Source organism: Acomys minous, assembly GCF_964271855.1.
Source record: "Acomys minous genome assembly, chromosome: 16".
NCBI classification, from domain to species: Eukaryota; Metazoa; Chordata; class Mammalia; order Rodentia; family Muridae; genus Acomys; species Acomys minous.
The window spans coordinates 65966716-65989496 of NC_140498.1; the positions used below are offsets into that span (position 1 = coordinate 65966716).

Here is a 22781-nt window from a genome sequence, read left to right on the forward strand (position 1 = left end):
CTGTAAGAGTTCCACTGTGGGGGACCTGGAGAGATGGCTCAGAGGGTAAAAGCACTGGCTGCTCTTCCAAGGGTCCTGAGTTCAATTCCCAGCAACCACATGGTGGCTCACAACCATCTATAATGAGATCTGGTGCCCTCTTCTGGCCTGTGGCTCACATGCAGGCAGAACTTTGTATACATAATAAATAAAATCAAAAAAAAAGTATTAAAAAAAAGAGTTCCACTGTGGAATTTACATAAGGACACTTACGTGTTCTGTCGTATCATCTTCAAATAACAATATGTTACCTTTTTCCTTTCTGATTTTTACCCCTTCAGTTGTTGTTTTGCTCTAGCTAGAACTTCAAATATTATATTAAATAGACGTGGAAAGAGTTAACAACCTTATGCTGTTTTTTATTTTAGTGGGTGTGTTCTGAGTTTCTCTCCACTTAATTTGGTGTTGGCTATAGGCTTGCTGTAAAATTACTTCATTACGTTTAGGTGTCTTCCTTGTAGCCCTACATTCTCCAGGACTTTTTTCATGAAGGTGTGTTGGATATTGTCAAAGGCGGTTTTTACATCTAATGAGATGATCATGTGGGGTTTTTTTTTCTGTCGGTTTGTCCATACAGTGAATTACATTTACTGATTTTTCATATGTTCAAACATGCCTGCAACTCTGAGTTGAAGCCTACTTGATTTCACAGTATTTTTTTATGTGTCCTTGGATTTGGTTTGCAAGTATTTTATTGTGTGTTTCTGCATCTGTGTTCATAGAGAAAATTGGTCTGTACTTCTTCTTTGTTGAGTCTTTATTTGGTTTGGGTATTAGGATGATTGGAGAATGTTCCTTCTTTTTCTGTTTTGTGGAATCGTTTGAGGAGTATTAGCGTTAACTGTTGGATTTTTAAATTCATCAGAGGACTGGTCCTAAAAGTACATCCTCATGCGTCTCTGGATTTCCTCGGTGCCTGTTGTTACATCCCTTGTTTCCTTTCTGGTTTTATTCATTTGAATTTTCTCACTGTGTTTTAGTTTCTTTAGACAAGGGTTTGTCTATCATATTGCTTTTCTCAGAGAACTAATTCTTTTGTTTTCTTGATTGTTTGTATTGTTGTAGTGCTTTTTATATCATTAATTTCAGCCCAGAGTTTGATTATTATCTCCCATAGGTGTATTTACTTCTTTTTATGCTAGAGGTTTGAGGTGTGCTGTTATGCTGCTAGTGTTAATTTTTTACTGGTCCCGTTTGTCGATGGCCAGTCTTATTTCCCCGTGATCTGAGGCTTATTCAGGAAATCCATACCTACGCCTGTATCTGGTCCTGTATATCTCGATTTTTCTCTTGCAGTTCAGGGTTCCAGATTTTGGGGGAGTGGGGGGGGGTCAAAACAGGGTTTCTCTGTGTAACAGCTCTGGCTGTCCTAGAACTCGTTCTGTGGACCAGGCTGGCCTTGAACACACAGAGATCTGCCTGCCTCTGCCTCCCCAGTGCTGGGATTACAGGCGTGTGCTGCCACCACCACCACCGCCTGAGGGTTTCAGATCTTATGGTAACATCCTGGATCCATTTGGAGTTTGGTTTTGCGCATCTTTTGTAGTCTTATCTGGTCTTAGTATTAAACTAATACTGGTTCTTTTAAAGAAATTTGGAAATGCTACTTTTTATTTTACTAAACAATTTGAGAAACATTGTGTTTAGTTCTTTAAATGTCTGGTAGAATTCTGCAGTGAATTTGTTTACTTTTGTCCTTCTGAAACAGGGTCTTACTGTCCTGGAATTTACTGTGTAAACCAGGCTGGTCTCAAACTCACAGAGAACCACCTGTCTCTGCCCTGCAAGTGCTGGGACTAAGGGTGTTAGCCACCCAGCTGGTTGTGGGTTTTTAAAGTTATTACTGCGTCAATCTCAGTGTCATTAAGAATCTGTCTAAAGCCGGGCATGGTGGCGCATGCTGTTAATCCCAGCACTTGGGAGGCTGAGGCAGGTGGATCGCTGTGAGTTTGAGACCAGCCTGGTCTACAAAGTGATTCCAGAACAGCCAAATCTACACAGAGAAACCCTGTCTCAAGAAACCAAAAGCAAAGAAAGAAAGAAAGAAAGAAAGAAATTTATGTGATAGCCAGGTTAAGAGAAAAGATGAAAAACACAGTTTTATAAAAATAACTCTAAAGCCGGGCATGGTGGCACACGCCTTTAATCCCAGCACTCGGGAGGCAGAGGCGGGCGGATCGCTGTGAGTTCGAGGCCAGCCTGGTCTACAAAGTGAGTCCAGGACAGCCAAGGCTAACACAGAGAGACCCTGTCTCGAAAAACCAAAAAATAAATAAATAAATAACTCTAACATTTTGGTGCCCAACATTGGGCCAAACTTACTTAGAAAGTGAAGCTACAAAGCAGTTTTTTACTTCTGTTCATTAACAGAGCAACCACAGTTTCTACCAAATTAGCCTAGCGGGTTAAGAATAGATTAATAACCGCTCAGTTCTTGTGCTCTGAGACTTGTTAAAATAATATAATAGAGTCTCAAATATTCGTGTGATAGCCAGAGGGAAACTAAGAAACATAGTTTTATAAAAATAACTTTAAAACATTATGTTCATGAGTTCAACACAGCTGTGGCTACCTGCACAAGACCAAGCCAGCTACAATGCCCACATGGACATGAGGTCCCACTCCTCGATGAGCAACTATGAGCAGTTGAAGTTGCTTGGAAGGGAGAGTAAGTTTTCTTTAGGGCCGGGCGTGGTGGCGCACGCCTTTAATCCCAGCACTCGAGAGGCAGAGGCAGGCGGATCGCTGTGAGTTCGAGGCCAGCCTGGTCTACAAAGTGAGTCCAGGATGGCCAAGGCTACACAGAGAAGCCCTGTCTCGAAAAACAAACAAACAAACAAACAAAAAAAGTTTTCTTTAGGGCTGTGGCCATTGGTAGATTGCCTATGCTCTAGTGGATGGCCCCAAACACATGCACACATGGACTGCACTAACTAACTCTGTAAATAAATAAAAAAAAAAAACAAAGAGGGGCTGGAGACATGGCTTAGTGGTTCAGAGAACTTGGTTCTGATGCAGAGGACCTGGGTTCAATTCCCAGCACCCATGTGGCAGTTCACAGCTATCAGTTTGTGGAACTCCAAAGCCCTCTTCTGACTTTTTGGGCATGAAGCATGCACAACTTGGTGCACATGCATACACGCAAGCAAAACACTGACACATAAAATAAGATGAATAAATCTTAAAATAGAATAAAAAGTAAAAAAAGGCAATGAAAATGTATGAGGAACACGTTGGGGGTAGGTCCGGGGGAACTGAAGGGCAAAGTGGGGGTAAATATGACAAGACTACATTGTACATATGTATAAAATTTTAAAAGAATAAATAAAAAATATAGAAACAGGCACACATGCCTGCTGCAGCCCACTGGCAACATCCTGGAACCCTAACTAGGAGTGGCTGGAAAGTAAGAAAGAGACACAAGTAATGTAAAGTGAGGTTGCAGGGGTCATGTGCTGCTTGGATGGAGACACAGCAGTAACCTGGGTTAGGAAGGTTTATTACATGCAGCATAAATAGGAGGTGGGCCTGGGTAATCTCTGTAGTCATTCCCTGTAGAGGAGCAGTCTCATGACTCATGGTCACGTAGTCACCAGAGACAAGGACGCTGTGGTCTGTGGAGCTGCGACAAACATCTCTCACCCTCTGAGCCTGACTGAGACTCTTTTATATTTATTTAATAACAAGCTGCACAACACAATAACTGAGCAGCTATGACTCTATTCTTTTTTTTTTAAGATTTATTTATTATTTATACAGTATTCTGCCCACACGTGTGCCTGCCCACCACAAGAAGGCACCAGATCTCATTACAGGTGGTTGGGAGCCACCATGTGGTTGCTGAGAATTGAACTCGAGACCTTCGGAAGAACAGATGGTGCTCTTAACCTCTGAGACATCTCTCCAGCCCTATGAGACTCTATTCTTAACCATCTAAGCTAATTTGGCTTCCTCTCAGCAATATTTGCACTTTGTAGCTTTCCTGCTCCAGCTCTTTCTCTTGGGCCTCTCCCATGGAGAGGTTTATTTCCTTCTCCATTCTGTCTTGGGAAATTCTGTGTTCCTAGTCATTTATTAATCTCTTGTATGTTATCTAATTTGTTGTTATACAATTGCTCAGAAATAATGCCTTTTTATTTCTTGGGCATCTGTTGTGACGTCTTGTCTTTACTTCCTGGTTTTATTTATTTTACTCTCCTCCCATTTTTTTTTCTATTTATTTATCTAAGGTTCGGTGAACATTGTCTGTCTTGCACTTACACTGTGGAAGCCCTCTTCTGGCCCCCATAGGCACTGCACACACATGGAGCACATACAGACAAGCAGGCAAAGCACTCATATACATGATATAATAAGTTAAATTTTTTAAATAAAAAATAAAGCTGGGGAGCCAGGTGTGGTAGTATATGCCTTTAATCCCAGCACTTGGGAGCAGAGACAGGTAGATCTCTGTGAATTTGAGGCCAGGCTGGTCTACAGAGTGTGTTCCAGGATAGCCAGGGTTAGAACAGAGAAACCTTGTCTCAAAAAAATAAATAAAATAAATAAAATAAAAAACAAACACCTGGTCATTTTTTAAAAATGATTTCAGGCTGAACGTGGTGGCACATGTCTTTAGTCCCAGCACTCAGGAGGCAGAGGCAGGTGGATTGCTCTGATTTCAAGGCCAACCTAGTCTACAGAGCAAGTCTAGGACAGCCAAGGCTAACACAGGGAGACCCTGTCTTGGAAAAACAAAACACAACAACAACAACAACAAATTTCAGTCTCTTACTTAAATTCTCATTTTATTCATTCAGTCCTTTCCAACTGTTGAGTCGTCCTTTGGCCATCTTTAAGACAATTATCGGAATTCTTTAATTAAAAATATTTCATTATTTTATTATTTTTATTATTTATTTACTTTTATTTTATGTGCATTGGTGTTTGCCTGCATGTATGTCTGTATGAGGATGTCAGATCTTGGAGTTACAGGCAATTGTGAGTTGCCATGTGGGTGCTGGGAATTGAACTTGGGTCCTCTGGAAGAACAGTCAATGTTCTTAACCACAGAGACATCTCTCTAACTCATTATTTGAAATTTCTTCCCAGGTAATATAGAAATCTCTTTTTAGGGTCAGTTACTGGAGTTCTGTTGTGTTTACTTACCAGTGTCCTTTTGCCTTTGGGGTGTGTGTGTGTGTGTGTGTGTGTGTGTGTGTGTGTGTGTACACATGGAGAGATGCACATGAATGTGTGTACATGATCACTGAAGGCTAGAGGACAAACTCGGGTGTCCTCATTCTCCACCTTATTTTGTTGTTGTTGTTTTTCAAGACGAGGTTTCTCTGTGTAACAGAACCCTGGCTGTCCTGGACTCACTCTGTAGACCAGGCTGGCCTAGAACTCACAGAGATCCGCCTGCCTCTGCCTCCCGAGTCCTGGGATTAAAGGCGTGCACCACCACATCAGGCCATTTGTGGCTTTCCCAGAGTGTTTCTAGCCGAAAGACAGATGCTTACCTGTTGTTTACTGTGGGGTTACTGCTGAATTACTGACATCACTCTTAGCAACGTCTTTTAAATCATGTGATTCTTGATCGCTTCTGGGTTCAAACTTTTGGCAAACTTTATAAAATTTTGAACAGAGAAGTAGTGAGGCTCCCCCGGCCCCCTTCTCCGGGGAGCATCTCTTAAAGTGCTCTGGGCTCCTAGGTCTTCTGCGGTCAAGTCACTCCCAGCTCTGTCGTCATCACTGCAGGGAGATGATGACCTTCCTGTCTCCTCGGACCAGAAGTTTCAGGCTCTCCCAAGATACTGAAGTTCTGATTTCCCATGTTCCTCTCCCTCCCGTGCCTGAAGCACCATCCTTCTGAGACCCCCCACATTCCTCAGACAGCACAGTCGGGGGGAAAGAAGGTGGTAACGAGACCCTGGAGTTTTAGCTCAAGCTAGACCCTTAAGTGGGCCCCAGGAAACCCCTTAAGTGGGCCCCGAGAAACCCATTAAGCAGCTTTTTCCTGACTCGGAACAAGAATCGCATCCCTGCTTTGGAAGAAGTTGGAGTATCAGGGGAGGCAGGAGGTTGGGGCGTGATAGGGTCAGCCTGCTTCCGTTTCCACAAAAGCGGTCCATGACTGATACTGATATTTTGTCATTTTTTGTTTGCGATATTTTCAGTTCTGTTTGTGTTTGTGTTTGTGTTTGACGTGGACTCTGAAGAATGAGTACATCTCCAGGGTGGGGGGAAATGACGTTCTGATGTTAGAGGCACGTGCATCGGATCCGGGAGAAACTTACAGTCAGGACACAGACGCGTTGTTGAGAAACTTGCCAATGAGAGCTGAGGCGGAACGTAGGGGAGGGAGAAATGTTTTAAAGTAGCTGTTGGGGGTCTGTATTGTGATGGATGGAGCGCAGACTTCTAGGCAGGAGCCAAGTCACCTTCTTGGTGCGAGTCTGAGATCCTGAGTGAGACTTTTCACACTTGCCAGAGTTGGTGTGAGAGCAATGGGCTGGCCAAGCAGAAGGCTGGGAGTCAAAGGGGTGCAATTCAGGGTCTGGGGTCTGGGTGTCTGGGTGTCAATATTCTATACAACTGGTCGTTCTCCTGCAGGGGTGACGAAGGAGCCGAAGAAGATGGCTCTCTGCAGAGTCAGGGATTGAAGTGCAAAGCTTCTAATAGAAATTCGTGTTTCATAAAGTCCAGCTCGCTCTCTCTCTCTCTCTCTCTCTCTCTCTCTCTCGCTCTCTCTCTCTCTCTCTCTCTTCTTCTTCTTCTTCTTCTTCTTCTTCTTCTTCTTCTTCTTCTTTTTCTTCTTCTTCTTGTCCCTCTCTCCCCTCCCCTCTTCCCTATCTCTTCTCTCTCTAGCCTTTCACTTTTCCCTCTCAGTTCATCTTTCCTCTCCTCTTCCTCTGTCGCTTTTTCCTCTTCTCTGTTTCTGTTTTCTTAGTCTCTTTCCCTCTCAAATACATCTCCTTGCTCTCATCTTTTCCTCTCAAATTTCTCTACTCTTTCAATCCCACCCCTTTCCCCCATCCTTTTCCTACCAGACCTCATCTATCTACCTATCTATCTATGGATCTATCTTTCTTTCAATATCTCCTGTGTGTGTGTGTGTGTGTGTGTGTGTGTGTGTGTGTCTGTCTGTCTGTCTGTCTGTCTGTCTTTCTCTGTCTCTGTCTCTCTCTCTGTCTCTGTCTTTCTCTCTGTCTCTCTGTCTTTCCCTCTCTCTCTCTCTCTTCCTCTCCCCCCGCCCCTACTCTTGCAATCCAGGGTCCTCTGAGCCATCTGAGTTGATCTGCTCCATCAAGGGCACCTGTCTCCCCCCCCCCCTCGGCTGACGGTCTTGCTTTGTGAGCAGGCACACACTTGCCCCACATCCCGCCCTGGTTGTGCATCTTTCCAGCGACGCACTTTTTGTCTCTCTGTGAACCTCAAAGCCCTTTGCTTTCTTTCATTCCCTTCTCCTTTTCTCCTCAGGTGGATGGAGAGATACAGACACATGAGAGAGATACAAGTGCAGCCAGCTCCCCCCCCCCCCACCCAGTATCAGCATCAGGAAAAGGACTAGTGCAGGGAGAAGCTGTGTGACACCCCCCCCCCTTTGATAAGTCACCTTCTATGGTCTCAGCTTCCTCGTCTATGAGTCAATAATAATGCCTATTACATGCTTGTCCCGCAGCATCATAAGCTGTAAGTGTGTAGGAAGTGAGTCTGTGCAAGGACAGTGCTTAGGACATCATTTGTACATCGTGAGGACTCAGAAGTGGTAGTGACATCTGTAGTGGTGATGGTCCCTGTTCTCACTCTGTTTTCTCCTTCCCATCAGTGTTTGGAGAGAATGTGGAAGCAGACACTAAAAGGTAAGCTGAAACTGATGTCAAGGCCCAGGAAAGCGTGCAACAGTATGGATGGGAATAAGAGAGAGGGAATTAGTGTGTGTGTGTGTGTGTGTGTGTGTGTGTGTGTGTGTGTGTGTTCCAGGGTGTGCATGCAGTGATCAGAAGACAAAAGGTCAGTACTCACCTTTCACCTTACTTTGAGGTACAGTCTCTATTGTTCACCACTGCATACACCAGGCTAGCTGGCCTATCAGAGTCTTTATTGCTCACCACTGCATACACCAGGCTAGCTGGCCTATCAGAGTCTTTATTGTTCACCACTGCATACACCAGGCTAGCTGGCCTATCAGAGTCTTTATTGCTCACCACTGCATACACCAGGCTAGCTGGCCTATCAGAGTCTTTATTGCTCACCACTGCATACACCAGGCTAGCTGGTCTGTCAGGGTCTCTATTGCTCACCACTGCATACACCAGGCTAGCTGGCCTTCCAGTTCCTGTGTGGTCTGTACCCAACTCCTATCTCCCACAGGAGCACTACAGTTACAGACACATGGCTATGACACCTGACTTTACATGGGATCTGAGGAATTGGACTCTGGGTCCTCAGGCTCACACGGCAAGTGCCTTCCCATCTCCCTGGTCCAGGGCTGGACTATTAAATGCATCAGGGTCAAAATGGAGAGACGGCTCAGCAGTTAAGAGCACTGGCTGCTCTTCCAAGGGTTCTGAGTTCAATTCCCAGCAACTACATAGTGGCTCACAACCATCTATAATGAGACCTGGTGCTCTCTTCTGGTGTGCAGGTCTACATGCAGGCAGAACACTGTATAAATAAATAAATCTTTAAAAACAAAACCCCCCAAAATATTGCTGGGTGTGGTGGTGCAGGCACTCAGGGAGGCAGAGGCCGGTGAATCGCTGTGAGTTCCAGGCCAGCCTGGTCTACAAAGAAAGTTCCAGGACTACACAGAGAAAATCTGTATCTCAAAAAGTAAAAACACAAAATTTAAAAAAATACATCAGAAAAAAGAATAAATAGATAAATAAATAAATAAATGCATCAGGGTCTTGGTGTCAGGGCAACAGGTGGGTGAAATCCAGGTAATTTATAAATCTCCACTCTGCTTCATTCTCTCTTCTATGCCTTGCTCCATCTCTGCAGATAAACACTTGCATGTCAGGTGGGCCACGCAGGTACACAGTGGGCAGGGAGCCGAGAGAAAGCAAACACACCTGGGCGTGTCTGTCTTGTCTGTCTTTTTGGTTCTTTTCGTTTTGTTTTGTTTTTCAAGACAAGGTTTTTCTGTGTAGCCTTGACTATCCTGGACTTTTGTAGACCAGGCTGGCCTCGAACTCACAGTGATCCACCTGCCTCTGCCTCCCAAGTGCTGGGATTAAAGGCATCTGCCACCACTGCCTGGCCTCATTCTTTTTTTTTTTTTTTTAAATGAGATAGGATTTCACTACGTATCCCAGCTGGTCTGGAACTCACAATACAGACAAAGTTGGCCACCAACTCACAGAAATCCTCCTTCCTCTGTCTCCCAAGTGCTGGGATTATAGGTGTGTACTACCAGGCCCCACTTTTAACTTTGATTACATATATTTGTTTGTTGTGTGTATGTGTTTGTATGTGTGCTTGTGTGTGTGCCTGCATGTGCAAATGCACAAGGCATATATGGTTGTCAAAGAACAACTTCTGGGAGTCAGTTATGTCCTTTTACAAATCGGTTCTGGGAATGGAACTCAGGTTGGCAGACTTGGTGGCAAATGCTTTTATCCACTGAGCCATCTTAACAGCGTTTTGGGGGGGGGGGGTTTGGTTGGGTTTTCTGTTTTGGGAGGAGTTTTTTGTTTTTATGTTTTTGTTTTGTTTTGTTTTGTTGGTTTTCCAAGACAGGGTTTCTCTGTGTAGCTTTAGCTGTCCTGGACTCGCTTTGTAGACCAGGCTGGCCTCAAACTCACAGCAATCTATCTATTTGCCTCCTGAGTGCTGGGATTAAAGGGGTGCACCACCACTGCCCAGCTTGTTTGTTTGTTTGTTTGTTTGACCCATTGGTACTTCCTAAATGTAAGGGCCATTCTGGCAGATGCATCACACATTATTTAAAACAGCCGCTGACGCTGCCCCGTGGGCCGAGGATGCCGCTGGTGTTTTGAGAAGCTGTGACTCTCCCTGTGATGTCTGATGTAAGTGTGCTCACAATGAGCCCCAATGCCTGCCTCATCAGGTCCCTCGAGGGAAGGAAACTGTCACTGAAGGGAGAAAGGTGGCATATCACACCAGAGGGCTAAGGACCTGGCTCAGTTGGTAGAGTGCTTGCCTGACAGGTACAGAAACTAGGTGTGGCAGTGCGTATCTGTCATATGAGCACTTGGGGAGGCAGAGGTAGGAGGAGTTCAGGATCATATCCAGCTATAGAGTGAGTTCTAGGCTAGCCAGGGCTATATGAGACCCTGTCTCCATAGCAACACCACCATGCCACATCAAAGGCCAAGGCTCTGACTCTAGTTCCAGATCTCACTGTTACCTGAGCTTGCGCCTCAGCAGAATGCAGTATGCACAAGCACGCATGACCAGACACCTAGGCACGCTGGGACAACTAGGAAGAGTCTCTGGGTTTTACACTTAGTTAGTCACGGGCATGAGCACATACATGTTCATGCTCACCTGCTCACATGCATGACACAGCACACACGTGGAGGTTAGATGACAACATGCAAGGAGTCACCTCTCTCCTTCCATCATGTGGGTCCTCCGAGGGACTGACTTGGGTCATCAGGCTTGGCAGCAAGTGCCTCTCCCTGCTGAGCCATCTCACTGGCTCAAAAGAGCCTTTGTGTTAGGTGCACTGGCCATAAATCCTCCCACGATCTGTCCAGAGCTGCCTCCTATGTTCCGCCTAGGTTAACACACAATCCCCCATACCTTTGCCAGCTGAGGTGCTGAGAACTGACTCAAGGCTTCGCACACTAGGCAAGGGTTCTACCACTGAGCAACAGTCTAAGCTGTTGTTTTGTTTTGTTTAAGCGCGTAGCCACAATAAAGCCCTGACTGACCTAGAACTGGCTCTGCAGACCAGCCTGGCCATGACACACAAGAGATCCACCTGCCTCTATCTTCCAAGTGCTGAGACTAACTCTAGTTTTAAAGGATCCTCTGCCCTCTTGTGGCTTCTTTGGGTACTGCATGTGTGTAGTGCGTAGATAAGACATAGGAAAAAAAAACACCCACCCAGGTAAAACGAAAATAATCCTTTTTCAAACATAAAAAGGTATATTTCAGTCAGGTGGTGGTGGCACATGCCTTTAATCTCAGCACCCAGAAGGCAAAGTTCGAGGCCAGCCTTGTCTACAGAGTGAGTTCTAGGACAACCAGGGCTATACAGAGAAACCCTGCCTCAAATCAAAACAAAACAAAACAAAAGGCATATGTCTAGATATTGTGTGGTGCCTAGATCAAGCTAACACAGCTTCTTCTACTTATATAATTATATCTTCAAAATGGTTTGATTTTACTTTTTTTTTTTTTTTTTTTTTTTTTAGTGGAATCTCATTTATGTAGTCTTAACTGGCCAGGAATTTGCTTTATAGACCAAACTGGTCTGGAAGTCACAGAGATCTGCCTGCCTTTGCCTTGCAAGTATCTGGACTAGAGGAGTGTCCCAACCACCTTCAGGGAAAAAAATCCATTTATTCCTTTATTGTGTGCATAAGTCAAGTGACAACTGGGGGAAATTGCTTCTCTCCCTCTCTCCCACCACTGTGTGGGACCTGGGGGGGAGGGGGGGGTCAAACTCCGGTCCCTTTACCTCCAAGCTGCCTTGCTGTTCCCATTGGTGCTTGTGAGAAAGGGTTCATTACTGAGCCCAGGCTGGTCTTGAAGTCGTCATGACTTTCCTGCTTCAGCCTCTCCAGACTGGGATTGCAGGCATGTGCCAGCGTGTCTTAATATTTCTTTGAGGAGCCTAAGCTATCTTTAAAAGGAATAAAATGGTGCCGGGCAGTGGTGGCTCACACCTTTGATCCCAGAACTCAGGGAAGCAGAGGCAGGTAGATATCTGTGAGTTCGAGGCCAGCCCCGTCTATAGAGTGAGTTCCAGGACAGCCGGAGCTACACAGAGAAACCCTGTCTCAAAAAGACTCCAATTTTTTAAAAAATGGTTTATTTTGAAAATAAAAACATAACCACAAATCCACCTTGTCATAGTGCCTCAGAATAGGAGAAGCAGAAGAGACGTAAAGGTCTGCCTCTCGTTTTACAGTGGACTCTGCTTGTGTTCAGCAACAGAGGACTGAGATCACGGTTCCCTGTGCGGCTGAGCTCCACCACACGGCCTTAGTCCATCATGAGCCTCCTGTGCGGAGAAGGACCAGTGGCTAAGTACAGACAGCAGCTCCAGTGATGGTGGGACTTCATCTCACCCTGCTCTCTCGGTCTCATGGCAGTGAAGGTAGGTGGGTGAGAACCTTCAAGGAAGCAAAGAGGGGACCCAGCCAGCTGAGTGTCTTGGGGGCGATGAGCTTGAGTTAGCTTTGTGTGTGTGTGCACACATGTGTGCGCATATGCGTATGAGTGTGTGTGTGTGTGCATGTGTGTATGTATGCGGGCTTGAATGTACACAGGTTCACGTGTGTGAGCGCGCACGGACTCTAGAGGTCACCTCAGCTGTGGTTCCTCAAGCGCCATCCAGCTTGGGTTTTGGTTTGGTTGGTTTGTGTGTTTATCCGAGACTGGGTCTTTTTCTTGCCATGGCTTCACCAACTAGGCTATACTGGTTAGCCGGTGAGCCTCGAGTATCCTGTATCTGTCTCCCAAGTGGTGAGGTTGTAGGTGTGTGTCAACACACCTGACCTTTTTGAGTTGCTGTTGGTTTGTTGGTTGGTTGGTTGGTTGGTAGGTTGGGGGTTGGTTTTTTGAGACAGGGTTTTTCTAGATAGCCCTAGATAGCCTGGAACTCTCTTCGTAGAGCAGCTGGCCCTGAACTCACAGAGATGTGCCTGCATCTGCCACCCGATTGGTGAGATTAAAGGCACCCACCACCATGGCCTAGCCTTGGCCTTTTAAAAAAAAAATGAGTCCTGGGGGTTGAACTCAATTCCTCATGCTCCCAAGACAATACTTTCCCATCTTGGGCCATCTCTGCAGCCCCAGAGCTTGAGTTAGTTTTCAAGGGGTACTACAAGCATTGCTCGGTGGGATAATGCTTGTACCCTCTAAAGATACTTCAGGTTCCCCAATAAGATAAAAGAATATCTGGATGAAGTAGCAAGTGCCTGGAATCCCCATATTCAGGAAGCTGCAGCAGGGACGTCATCAACGTCATCCCTTGTCTAGCATTCAGAAAGGGTCCTGGGCTCCAGCTGAAGAAAATGATGACGATGATAACTGTGATGATGATGACGATGACGATGATGATGATGATGGTGGTGGTGGTTATGGTGATGAGAGTGACGGTGGTGATAGTTTCTGGCTTTTTGTTGTTTGTTTGTTTGTTTGTTTGTTTGTTTGAGATAGGGTTTCTCTGTGTAGCCCTGCCTGTCCTGGACTCACTTTGTAGACCAGGCTGGGCTCGAACTCACAGAGATCCGCCTGCCTCTGCCTCCCAAGTGCTGGGATTACAGGTGTGCGCCACCACGGCCAGCTTGAGTGATGATGGTGGTGACTATCATCTACTTTCAGTAATTCTGCAAACAACACAGACACAGCTCAGATTGCCCATCCCAGAAGACTGAGGTTAGTGGTGTTGCTGTGGCAACTGTGGCTTCAGAAACTGACTCCCAGCCTGCCTTGGGACAGGCAAATAAGTACAGCTTTGGTGATTGAATGAAACTTTTCTAGACAGTCTAGAGGTTTTTATGTTTGTGTCTGTTTTGTTTTGGCAGTGTTAGGGAGGGTGTCATGTCCATCACTGAGCCACACCCCAGCCCCTCACTGGGGGGATTCTAGGCAGGTGCTCTACCACTGAGCCACACCCCAGCCCCTCACTGGGGGATCCTAGGCAGGTGCTCTACCACTGAGCCACACCCCAGCCCCTCACTGGGGGATTCTAGGCAGGTGCTCTACCACTGAGCCACGCCCCAGCCCCTCACTGGGGGATTCTAGGCAGGGGCTCTACCACTGAGCCACACCCCAGCCCCTCACTGGGGGATTCTAGGCAGGTGCTCTACCACTGAGCCACACCCCAGCCCCTCACTGGGAGATTCTAGGCAGGTGCTCTACCACTGAGCCACACCCCAGCCCCTCACTGGGGGATTCTAGGCAGGGGCTCTACCACTGAGCCACGCCCCAGCCCCTCACTGGGGGATTCTAGGCAGGGGCTCTACCACTGAGCCATACCCCAGCCCCTCACTGGGGGATTCTAGATGAGTTCTGTACTATTTTTTATTTAAAAATAAAACTACTGAGCCGGGCGTGGTGGCGCACGCCTTTAATCCCAGCACTCGGGAGGCAGAGGTAGGCGGATCGTTGTGAGTTCGAGGTCAGCCTGGTCTACAAAGTGAGTCCAGGATGGCCAAGGCTACAGAGAGACCCTGTCTCGGAAAAAAAAAAAACCAAAAATAATAAATAAATAAATAAAACTACTAGAGTTGGTGGTATGAAGTTGTTAGAAGGACAATCCAAGTGTGATGATGCACACCTGTAAACCTAGCACTTGGAAGGTTGAGACAGGGGGATCATGATGCTGAGACCTGGCTGAGTTACATATAGAGACCCTGTCTTTAAAAAAAAAGTGAAGCCAGGCGGTGGTGGCACATGCCTTTAATCCCAGCACTCAGGAGACAGAGGCAGGCAGATCTCTGTGAGTTCGAGCCCAGCCTGATCTACAAAGTGAGTCCAGGACAGCCAAGGCTACACAGAGAAACCCTGTCTCGGAAAAAAAAATGAATTTAAAGAGATAGCTCAGTCAGCAAAGTGCTTGTTTGCAAGCATGAAGACCTGAGTTCAAGTCCCAGCACCTACATTAAAGAGCCAGGCATGGAGCCAGGCATGGTGGTACATGCCTGTAATCCCAGCACTTTAGGAGGCAGAGGTAGGCAGATCTCTGTAAATTCGAGGCCAGCATGGTCTACAAAGTGAGTCCAGGACAGCCAGGGCTACACATAGAAACACTGTCCTGAAAAATGAAAGAGAGAAAAACAAAACAAACAAACAGCCAAGCATGGTAGCACATGCCTATAATGCCTAGAGTGGAGGAGATAGACACAGCAGGATCCCTCCCTGGGCTTATTGGCCAGACAGTTTAGCAGAATTTCCAAGCATCAAGTTAGTGAGGAAGCCTGTCTCAAAAAATAAGATGAAGAGAGATTAAGGAAGTCACCTCATGTAGACACGTGGTCTCCATACACCCATCCACACACATACATGGCCTGCATATATGCACACACACACACACAAACTTTAAAACGTGATTTAAAAGGATCATATTGGGAGTGAAAGGACCCATGAGGGTCAGTTGTGACTGTCTAGGAGTTAGAAATGAGAGCCACACGAAGAGAAGGGAGTGTGACGTGAGATTCCGTCAGCAGGGTGTCGTTCCTCCTTACACTTGAAGGTGCAGGAGAGAGAATCGATCCAGGACTGCCTATTTGCAGTCCCGATCAGCTCTGGGGTCCCGAAGAAAGTGACGTTTGGCTTGAAAGCCATGAGCTAAGTCAACGCAGGACCAGATGGAATTTGGCACGTGAGTGGAAGCACTGAGAGCACAAAGAGTGTGACAAGAAGAGGCGGGCTCAGTCCTGAGATGGGTGTACTAGTCACTGTGGCTCAATTCATATCCACGGGGCTATTGCTCATAAAGACCCTTGGCTGTCACCAGGCAGATTCAAATTCTGTTGCTGGCACCAATGCTGGGCAAGGAACAAGCTCCTGTAAATCCACCTCCAGGGGATCCAGTGCCGTCTGCTGACCCCTCCCCAGGCATATGCACACATAGATACACATAATACAAATAATAATAAAGCCGGGTGGTGGTGACACACGCCTCTAATCCCAGCACATGGGAGGCAGAGGCAGGTGGATCACTGTGAGTTCGAGGCCAACCTAGTCTACAAAGTGAGTTCCAGAACAGCCAGGGCTATTACATAGAAAAACCCTGTCTTGAAAACCAAATAAAAATAGTAATAAATAATAATGATAACAACAACAACAAAATGAACCATCACAGTGTGGGCTATAGAGAGTTTACATGGAGTTCTTGGGTCCATGAGGCCTTGGGAGAAAGGTGTCCGCCATGATGCTTCTCTCTGGCTTGTCCCCCACCAGGCCCCAACTTGAGCCACTGGTCGGAGGCCAACTGGACGGCGCCACAGGAATTTGTTATCCTAGGCTTCTCGGGGTGGCCCCAGGGACTCCGTGTGCTCCTGTTTTCTCTCCTCTTGCCGCTTTACTTGGCCACCCTGGCTGGGAACCTCCTCATCTTGGGCCTGGCCCTGGCAGACCCCACCCTGCACACACCCATGTACTTTTTCCTGGCCTCGCTGTCCGCCGTGGAAGTGGCCTACACACTGGTCCTCACCCCACGCATGCTGGCTGGCTTCCTCCTGCCTCCCGGTGGCCAGGCAGTGGCACCCTCCACCTGCGCGGCCCAGATGGGTCTCTTCGTGGCTCTGGGGGGCTCTGAGTGCCTGCTGTTGGCAGCCATGGCCTTGGACCGCTACCTGGCTATCTGCCGCCCTCTTTATTACCCTCAGCTCATGACCACCGGGCTGTGCTGGGCCCTTCTAGCTTGCTGCTGTCTGGGCGGCTCCGTCTTAGCCTTAGGCCTCACCACTGCTATATTCCAGCTGCCTTTCTGCCACGGCGGCCTCGTCAACCACGTCTTCTGTGACCTCCCGGCTGTGTTGGTGCTGGCCTGTGGGAACCGGGACCTTCAGGAACACGTGTTACTGGCGGCCTGCATGCTTCTGCTTGTGCTGCCCTTGATCCTAATCTTGCTGTCCTACACCAGGGTACTGGTGGTCATCCTGGGGGTGGGGGATGGTGCCGGCCGCCGCAAGGCCTTCAACACTGTGGCATCTCACCTCACGGTGGCTGTGCTCCACTATGGCTGTGCTACAGCCATGTACGCCAGACCCCTGAGCAGCCGCTCCCTGGAGGAAGATAAGCTGGTGTCTCTCATCTACATAAACCTCACACCACTGCTGTACCCAGCCATCTACACTCTGCGCAACCGGGACATGCAGGGTGCCCTTCAACGGGTGGTCAGCCAGAGGACGATGGGGGTGGTCCAGCAAGCTGAACTCGTCTAACGATGGATGCCAGGTGTTGTCGGAGCCACTGATGGAAAAGAGCCATCATCCATAGCCTCCCATCACCTGCCTGATATAAGCTTGGCTATAGCAACCAAAGGCCTCCAAACTGGACTTCAGACTAGTGGTCCTTCGTTCTTTGTTGTGGGGACACATCCTGTAAGCTGTGAGATGTCCAGCAACATTGCATGCTCTTGGCATCTGCTGTCTGTGACAATTAAAAAAAAAATGTTAACGGGAACCAGGCAGAGGCAGGAAGGTAAGAAAAGTGGGGCGTGGTGGCACACACCTTTTATCCCAGCACTCAGGAGGCAGTGGCAAGCAGATCACAGTGAGTTCCGGGCCAGCCTGGTCTACAAAGTGAGTCCAGGACAGCCAAGGCTCCACAGAGAAACCCTGTCTCGAAAATCCAAAAAAAAAAAAAAAAAGAGAGAGAGAGAGAGAGAGAGAGAGAGAGAGAGAGAAATAAAAGAAAAGAAATACAAAGTCAGGCTGAGCTCACACAGTGAAACCCTGCCTTTAAAAAAAAAAATCCAGCAAATTGGGGGTGTGGCTCACACTTGTAATCCTTGAATATGGGAGGTGGAGGCCAAGGTTCAAATCATCCTTAAAGTTACTCTGAGTGCTAGGGGCCAGCGTGGACTATGTGAATCTTTATTTTAAAAACACAGAAAGGGTTGGGCGGTGGTGTCGGCAGCACCCACCTTTAATCCCAGCCCTGGGGGAGGCAGAGGCAGGAGGGTCTCTGAGAGTTCAAAGTTAGTCTAGTTTACATAGCGAGTTCCAGCCAGAGATATATAGTAGGGCCCTGTCTGAAAAGACATTGTATTTTAAAAATACAGAAAGAAAAAAAAATAGAAGGAAGGAAGGGAATGAAAGAAAAAATAGTAAAATTAGATCTTGAAAATGTCATTAGAGTCCTATCAAGGGCTCCCAAGGGGCAAAACCAACTGCTGCTCTGATACTCTAAGCCCTAGCAAATAATAGCCCTTACATAGACGTACAAGAAGTTCATGGAGCCATGCATGGTGGCACACGCCTGTAATCCCAGCACTCGGGAGGCAGAGGCAGGAGTTCAAGGCCAGCCTGGTCTACAAAGCGATTCCAGAACAGCCAAGGCTACACAGAGACCCTGTCTTGGAAAAAAAAAAACAGACAGACAGAAAGAAAAAAGAATAGAAAAGAAAGAAAGAAAGAAAGAAAGAAAGAAAAAGCTCATGGAAGCATCCTTTACACTATGACACGCAGAAACAGGTGTCCACAAGTGTGGGCCAGTCCTCAGTGGGTAGAGCCGCTTGCCAAGCAAGCCTGAGTTCCATCCTGCGGACCCACAGAAAGATGGATGGAGATAATTCACCCCCACAACATTGTTTCCACAGACCCACCAGAGTATGCATGCACCCCCCGCCCCACATCACACACATATATGTGCAATAATAATAAATTAAAATATTTTTAAGTATCTGCAAATGTAGTCTAACTATGAGTAACCTACGGCTTATTTATGGACTATTCGGGTGTTGTATTTGTGGCCTTCACAGCAATGAAAAGGAATGAGCCGGGCGTGGTGGCGCATGCCTTTAATCCCAGCAGAGGCAGGCAGATCGCTGTGAGTTCGAGACCAGCCTGGTCTATAAAGCAAATCCAGGACAGCCAAGGCTACACAGAGAAACCCTGTCTCACAAAACAAAAAAATGAAAAAACAAACAAAAAAGAAAAGAAAATGACTGGTGTCCCAGTTTTCATGGAACACTTGTGTTGGCAAGGGACATATTGGGAGTGTTCCCTGGGTGCTGGCACTGCTATTCTTCTTGCTTTGGGCCAGTAAGATGGCTCAGCAGGGGGCTGGAGAGATGGCTCAGAGGTTAAGAGCACTGTCTGCTCTTCCAGAGGTCCTGAGTTCAATTCCCAGCAACCACATGGTGGCTCACAACCATCTATAATGGGATCTGGTGCCCTCTTCTGGTGCACAGACATACATGCAGACTAAAACACTGCGTATATAATAAATAAATAAATCTTAAAAAAAAAAAAAGAAAGAAAGAAAGAAAGAAAGAAAGAAAGAAAGAGCTCACATGAAGCCACGCCTTCTTAAAAAAAAAAAAAGATGGCCCAGCTGGTGAAGGAAGGCCTGAGTTCAATGTCTGGGTCCCACATAGTGGAAAGAAAAAAACGGTTGCTAAAGGTTGTCCTCTGATTGCTACACATGCACCCTGCCCCGCAGTAAATAAATATAATTTTTAAAGTTTTATCTGGATGCACACTGAAGAGTTATGCACTGCACAGTATGCAAATAAGATAAGCTGATTCCGATTATTTGGGCAGAGCGATCCTTCACAGGCCAGCCCCTGTTCATATGGTCTTGTGTCCTTGGTACCCTCCTGTCTTCCTCCTATGCAGATCCTTGTTTCATTCAAGATCGGCCCCATTAGCCAGGCAGTGGTGGCGCACGCCTTTAATCGCAGCATTTGCGAGGCAGAGGCAGACTGATCTCTGAGTTCGAGGCCAGCCTGGACTACAAAGAGAGTTCCAGGAAAGTCAAGGCTACAACAGAGAAACCCTGTTTCAAAAAAACAAAACAAAAGATGAGTCCCATCATCACCCTCTCTGTAAAGCCCTCCTTCCCTTCCATTGTAACCTCTCTCATCTAAAATCAGTCTTAGGACTTCTTTTTCCTAGGGAAAGCACCAAACGGGTGGTGGGTGAAGCTGGTGCAGGGGGAGGGACCAGAGTGGATCCCTGTCACCAAGCTGGGCCACCTGGTTAAGGACATGAAAATCAAGTCCTTGGAGGACATCTATTGTAGCACCCGAGCCACCTCGGTACTGAGTCAAGGGCGAGGGACTGCAGATTTAACACACACACACACACACACACACACACACACACACACACTAACACAGCGGGTCCTTCGTGCTAAGAGAGCAGCAGCAGTGGCAACAGCAGCAGCTTTTATTCAGTGTCCAAAGAGCCTTTTTATAGGCAGCAAAACAGGAATCCCACTCACAGGTGAAATCCCTCAAGAGGTGATTGCGCACAGGAGGAAAAGTCCCGAGGAAGGGAGGGGTGCGTTCTCAGAGCAGTAAACATGACTAGCTAACCAACATAAACACAGACACGGAAGCTGCTAGAAACAGGGCATGAAACAGCAAGACAGGCAGGCAGCCCAGTCGGGCCTGGTTCCTACAACCTATCTGTTCTCCCTGCCCATTAAGGAATCTGAGATGACTGACTTTTTCTTGGGTGCATCCCTAAAGGATGAGGTTCTAAAGATTAGGCCAGCGCAGAAGCAGACACAGACTGGCCAGCTGGCCAGCAGACCAGGTTCAAGGCTTTTGTCGCTATTGGGGTCTACAATGGTCACGTTGGTCTTGGTGTTAAGTGCTCCAAAGAGGTAGCCACGGCTATCCGAGAGTCCATCACCTTGGCCAAACTTTCCATCATCCCTGTGCAGAGTGGCTACTGGGGAAACAAGATTGGCAAGCCCCACACTGTTCCATACAAGGTGACAGGCCACTGTGGCTCTGTTTTGGTGCATCTCATCCCTGCCCCCAGAGGCACTGGTATTGTCCCTGCTCCTGTGCCCAAGAAGCTACTGATGATGGCCAGTACTGATGACTGCTACACATCAGCCAGGGGCTGCACTGCCACCCTGGGCAACTTTGCCAAGGCCACCTTTGATGCCATCTCCAAGACCTACAGTTACCAGACACCCGACCTCTGGAAAGAGACTGTGTTCACCAAGTCTCCTCACCAGGAATTCACTGACCATCTTGTGAAAACCCACACCAGAGTCTCTGTTGTGAGAGGACCCAGGCTCCAGCTGTGGCTACCACACAGGGGTTTTTATACAGGAAAGGTAAAGTGAGTTAACTCTGAAAAATAAGATCAGTCTTAGGGCTTGGAGATGGCAGTCAGTAAAATGCTTGCCAGGACCTGAAGAAACGGAGCCCAGAGGATGCCGAGAATTCTGGTCAGCTGCTCCACGGCTCCAGGCTCTCCATCAGTGAGAGAACCTGTCTCAAGCACTAATGCAGAGATGCCAATCGATGGCTCGGGGAGTAAAGGCAGCTGCCACACAACTGGGCTTGATCCTCAGAACTCACATAAAGCTGCACAGGGAAAACAAACTCCACAACGCTGTCCTCTGGCCTTTGAGAGTCCTGGCTGTCCTGGAACTTGCTCTGTAGGCCAAGCTGGCCTCCCAGCTCACAGAGATCCTCTTGCCTGTGCCTTCCAAGTGCTAGGATTAAAGGCATCCCAGCCTCTGAACAGGGAAGACAGTGGTGCTGAGGGTGATTGTGAACTGCGGGAGCCCGGCTCAACATGTTTCAGAGGGGAGGATGCTCGTATGTGGCCTAGAGACTGTTTGGTGATAGTTTGTTGAAGAATGTAGCTGCTTTTTGCCCTTCTCCAGAAAATTTGCCTGAGACTAAATTAAAGAGCTTTGGATTAGTTGCACTGGCAGAGGAAACTTCAAAACAGCCTAGTGTTGACTCTGTAGTGTGGTTAGTAGTGTTCGCTCTTATGAAGATCGCTAATGAAAAGGAGCAAACTGAGCGAGGAACAATACAATCAGCCGGATGTGGCAGCGCACACCTTTAACCCCAGCACTCGGGGGGCAGAGGCAGGCGGATCGCTGTGAGTTCAAGGCCAGCCTGGTCTACAAAGTGAGTCCAGGACAGCCAAAGCTACACAGAGAAACCCTGTCTCAAAAAAAAAAAAAAAAACAAATAAATAAAAATAGTTACACTCACAGAACACTTTGATGGTTGTTGTTTTGTTTTCTTATCTTGCATCTTGAATGACCTGTCCCAGGGGCATGTCTCCATATCCCTGTTATCCTATAGGACAACAGTTGATACTTGGGTACCAACTTGCCAGGCTTCTAGAAACAAACAACAACAACAACACACACACAAAAATTTGCAATTTTCCGGGATTGTGTCACAGAGCCACTTCAAACATGTTCAGAAAGAGGATGAGTTTTGTGGTTTCAAACCTAACTGCAAAGGCTGAAAAATAATAGATTTTTGTTTGTTTGTTTTGTTTTTCGAGACAGGGTTTCTCTGTGTAGCCTTGGCAGTCCTGGACTCACTTTGTAGACCAGGCTGGCCTCGAACTCACAGAGATCCACCTGCCTCTGCCTCCCCAGTGCTGGGATTACAGGTGTGCATCATCGTGCCCAGCAATAGCTCTATTTTAATATAGTAATATTATTAATTCTTTGAGAATTCTATACATGCATACTGAGCAGTGGTGGTCCACGTCTTTAATCTCAGCACTTGGGAGGGAGAGTCAGGCCGGTTTCTCAGTTCCAGGCCAGCCTGGTCTACACAGCAGGTTCTAGGACAAACAGGGATACATGGAGAAATCTTGTCTTAAAAAACAAAAACAATAAAATAAGGATAAATACAAATCTACATTTAAGCAGGGCGTGGTGGCGCACACCTTTAATCCAGCACTTGGGAGGCGGAGGCAGGTGGATCGCTGTGAATTTGAGGCCAGCCTGGTCTACAAAGAGAGTCCAGGACATCCAAGACTATACAGAGAAATCCTCTTGGAAACAAAACAAAACAAAAATTCTACATTAATATCTACATGTGCACACGATAAATACTGATTATAGGTAACCCCACTCCTCCCTCCCAAAGTAGTAATTTT

The 22781-nt window shown here is 47.1% G+C and overlaps 1 protein-coding gene across 1 annotated transcript; it reads left to right on the top strand.

The window, feature by feature from the left end:
- Positions 1-12617: 12617 nt before the first annotated feature.
- Positions 12618-17319, top strand: LOC311586326 (olfactory receptor 10AC1-like; the record flags this gene model as incomplete). Its single annotated transcript, XM_084762292.1, has 2 exons — positions 12618-12651; positions 16132-17319. The coding sequence occupies 2 exons, from the start codon at positions 12618-12620 to the stop codon at positions 17115-17117; spliced, it is 1020 nt and encodes a 339-aa protein (XP_084618418.1). The 3' UTR covers positions 17118-17319.
- Positions 17320-22781: the final 5462 nt, after the last annotated feature.